Source organism: Octopus bimaculoides, chromosome 7 (assembly GCF_001194135.2).
Source record: "Octopus bimaculoides isolate UCB-OBI-ISO-001 chromosome 7, ASM119413v2, whole genome shotgun sequence".
NCBI lineage: Eukaryota > Metazoa > Mollusca > Cephalopoda > Octopoda > Octopodidae > Octopus > Octopus bimaculoides.
Window position 1 is genome coordinate 47,615,615 of NC_068987.1, and position 2,340 is coordinate 47,617,954.

Consider the following 2,340-nt stretch of genomic DNA (forward strand, 5'->3'; position numbering starts at 1 on the left):
CTCACATATATATATATATATATATATATATATATATACATACACATAAATACATATTTATATATGCAAACACAGACACATAGATATTTTTTACACTTGGACAACCTTCAGCAGTGTTGTAAAACATGTCCTTTACAAAAAATAAAAGGTTAAATATAAGACCCCTCCCCCTGCTCACTTTTCCAGTAACCTCTCATGCTACAGCAGAAAGGTTACAGGGCCACCAAATGTATACAAAAGGAAGATTTCTTAGGTGTTCTGTTCCAAGAACAATCTTTCTATACCAACCATTGTCCTAATTGACATACTTTTGTTTTTACACCAATTATATATTTGAAATATTTATTTTCCTAGAGTAGACATTTCAATCTGTATGCTCCATATTTTATTTTCACCAGTGACATCTAACTCACATTCAGGTGAACAAGTTCTTATCTTAAAGTTATATGCAATTTAAAACAGTCATTTTAGTACAAATACACTTACAGACACAAACCACACATGCATCTATCTGTGTGTGTATGTGTGTGTGTGTGCGCGCTTGCACGCATGTATATATATATGTATACATGCATATTACATGTGTGTGTACATATATACAGATATACACACACTTAGACATATACATGCAAGTATATACTTAACTACATAAATATATGTATACACAGGCAGAACTTCTACAAGGTTATAACTTGCATCAGCTGAGGTCATACTTAATTGCAACACCTAGTAGCACATATACATTTATGTGTCTATATTCACACACACACACACACATACATGAAACACACAAGTACAATAGGTCTTCAGTTATAGGAAATGTGTTAAAATTACTGTGTTATTGCTATGGTAAGAAATCACTGCCACAGCTGTTATTACTATTTTTTGTTTTATATATCATTTTGAGACATAGTCATCAATAGATTAGTGTTTGTTGCAGTAGTAGAAGACCTATATTCTCACTGTCACCCATTCTTATCACAGATGCTGTCATCACAACCGTTCTATAGAGTAGTTGTCATTTCTATTCTTTGTAGAAACAGTTTCTGTTGACATTTTTCTTGTTTCTGTTTTTTGAAGAAAAATTTTTTCCTATCTTTTTATTCATTTTTTAATTCCTGGTTTTGCAAAACACCCAATTCATAGCCATCAACAGATGCAGAGCCACAGTAGAAGTGGTGGTAAAAGAGACAAACAAATAATGAGGAAGAGGAGAAATAAAGATAGGCAGAAATGACTAGAAATCAGTCCAAGCTTTATAGAATTTACTCCAATTCATTTTCTTTTTGTTCAGTTCCTCCCACTTTCTCTGTGTGTCACTGTTTCTCTATCCCTATCTTTCAATTATTTTTCCTATTGTTGTAGTTTAGCAAGTCATTTTCGCTGTCAATTTATTCCCCTCTCTGGTGATATCAGGTAGCATTGCCAATCGGCAACTGACTGAGCAGCTATACTGCAAGAATTGCCAAAAATCAAGAATCTGCTGCTACCATTGTTACTGCCAGTTTGTCTTTACCAAATTTTGGTCTCATAAAAAATAAATAAAACAAAACAAAAAGAAAACTTCCTTCCCGAGGAAGAAAAAAGAAAATTGCAATTATAAAGATTTAAATAAGTGCTGTATAAGAGATAGAGGAGCAGGAAAAGGTGAAAGAAAATAGTAAGAGCTAGAGAGAGAGGAGAGAGAGAGGAGAGAGAGAGAGAAAGAGAGAGAGAGAGACCAAGAAAGTAAGTATGAGAGGAGTAGTGAAAAACAGAAGGAAAGATTATTAGAGATAAAGAGCAAGAATTATCTAGACACAAAGTGATAATCTCTAATAATCAAATAAAAAATTAACTGGTTCACTGTTAAGGTCATTAGAATATTAGAAAAAGAATGAGTGAGAGTAATAGTGACTTTTGGTATAGGGTGATAACTTGTTTTGACAGGGCATCATCAGTAGTAGTAGTGGTAGTAGTAGTAGTGGTAGTAGTAGTAGTAGTAGTGTTGGTTGTAGAATAAGTGACAGTGGTGGTGGTGGTAGTAGTAGTAGTAATGAAGGTGGTACTGGTAATAGTAGTAGTGGTTGGTGGTGGTGATGGTGGCAGCAGACGGTGTGTAAAATTTCCATGGAAAAGTCTGGGGAGCACACTGACCAAGGATGTATCGATACTAGCTGGGAAATGAAATCCCTATGTCTTCAAGTATGCCTTTTGGTGTTTCTGACTCCTAAGTAAGGAACAGAGATAAGTTTTAATAATAATAAAAGGTAATTATAATCATAAATAAAAGCTCAAATTCCAATAAAAAGGACGGAGAAGGCATATATATATATATATATATATATATATATATATATA

At 33.5% G+C, this 2,340-nt stretch overlaps 1 protein-coding gene and 1 long non-coding RNA gene across 8 annotated transcripts in view; one reads left to right on the plus strand and one right to left on the minus strand.

Annotated features, from left to right (window-relative positions):
* The window catches only part of LOC128248373 (uncharacterized), a 68,941-nt gene that overhangs the window by 29,333 nt on the left and 37,268 nt on the right, over positions 1 to 2,340 (plus strand). The window lies entirely within an intron of this gene.
* The window catches only part of LOC106883384 (AP-1 complex subunit sigma-2), a 101,984-nt gene that overhangs the window by 7,596 nt on the left and 92,048 nt on the right, over positions 1 to 2,340 (minus strand). For 3 of the 6 annotated variants that reach the window (XR_008264606.1, XM_052969614.1, XM_052969610.1), the window contains exon 6: positions 23 to 2,209. The exons of 2 other annotated variants lie outside the window; for them this stretch is intronic. Coding sequence is in view for 2 of the 4 variants with exons in the window: in XM_052969610.1 (XP_052825570.1) it covers positions 2,181 to 2,209 (29 nt within the window). In the remaining 2 variants the exon portion in view is untranslated. Of the gene's footprint in view, positions 1 to 22; positions 2,210 to 2,340 lie in introns of those variants that run through there. One more of the 6 variants, XM_052969611.1, reaches the window with a different exon arrangement.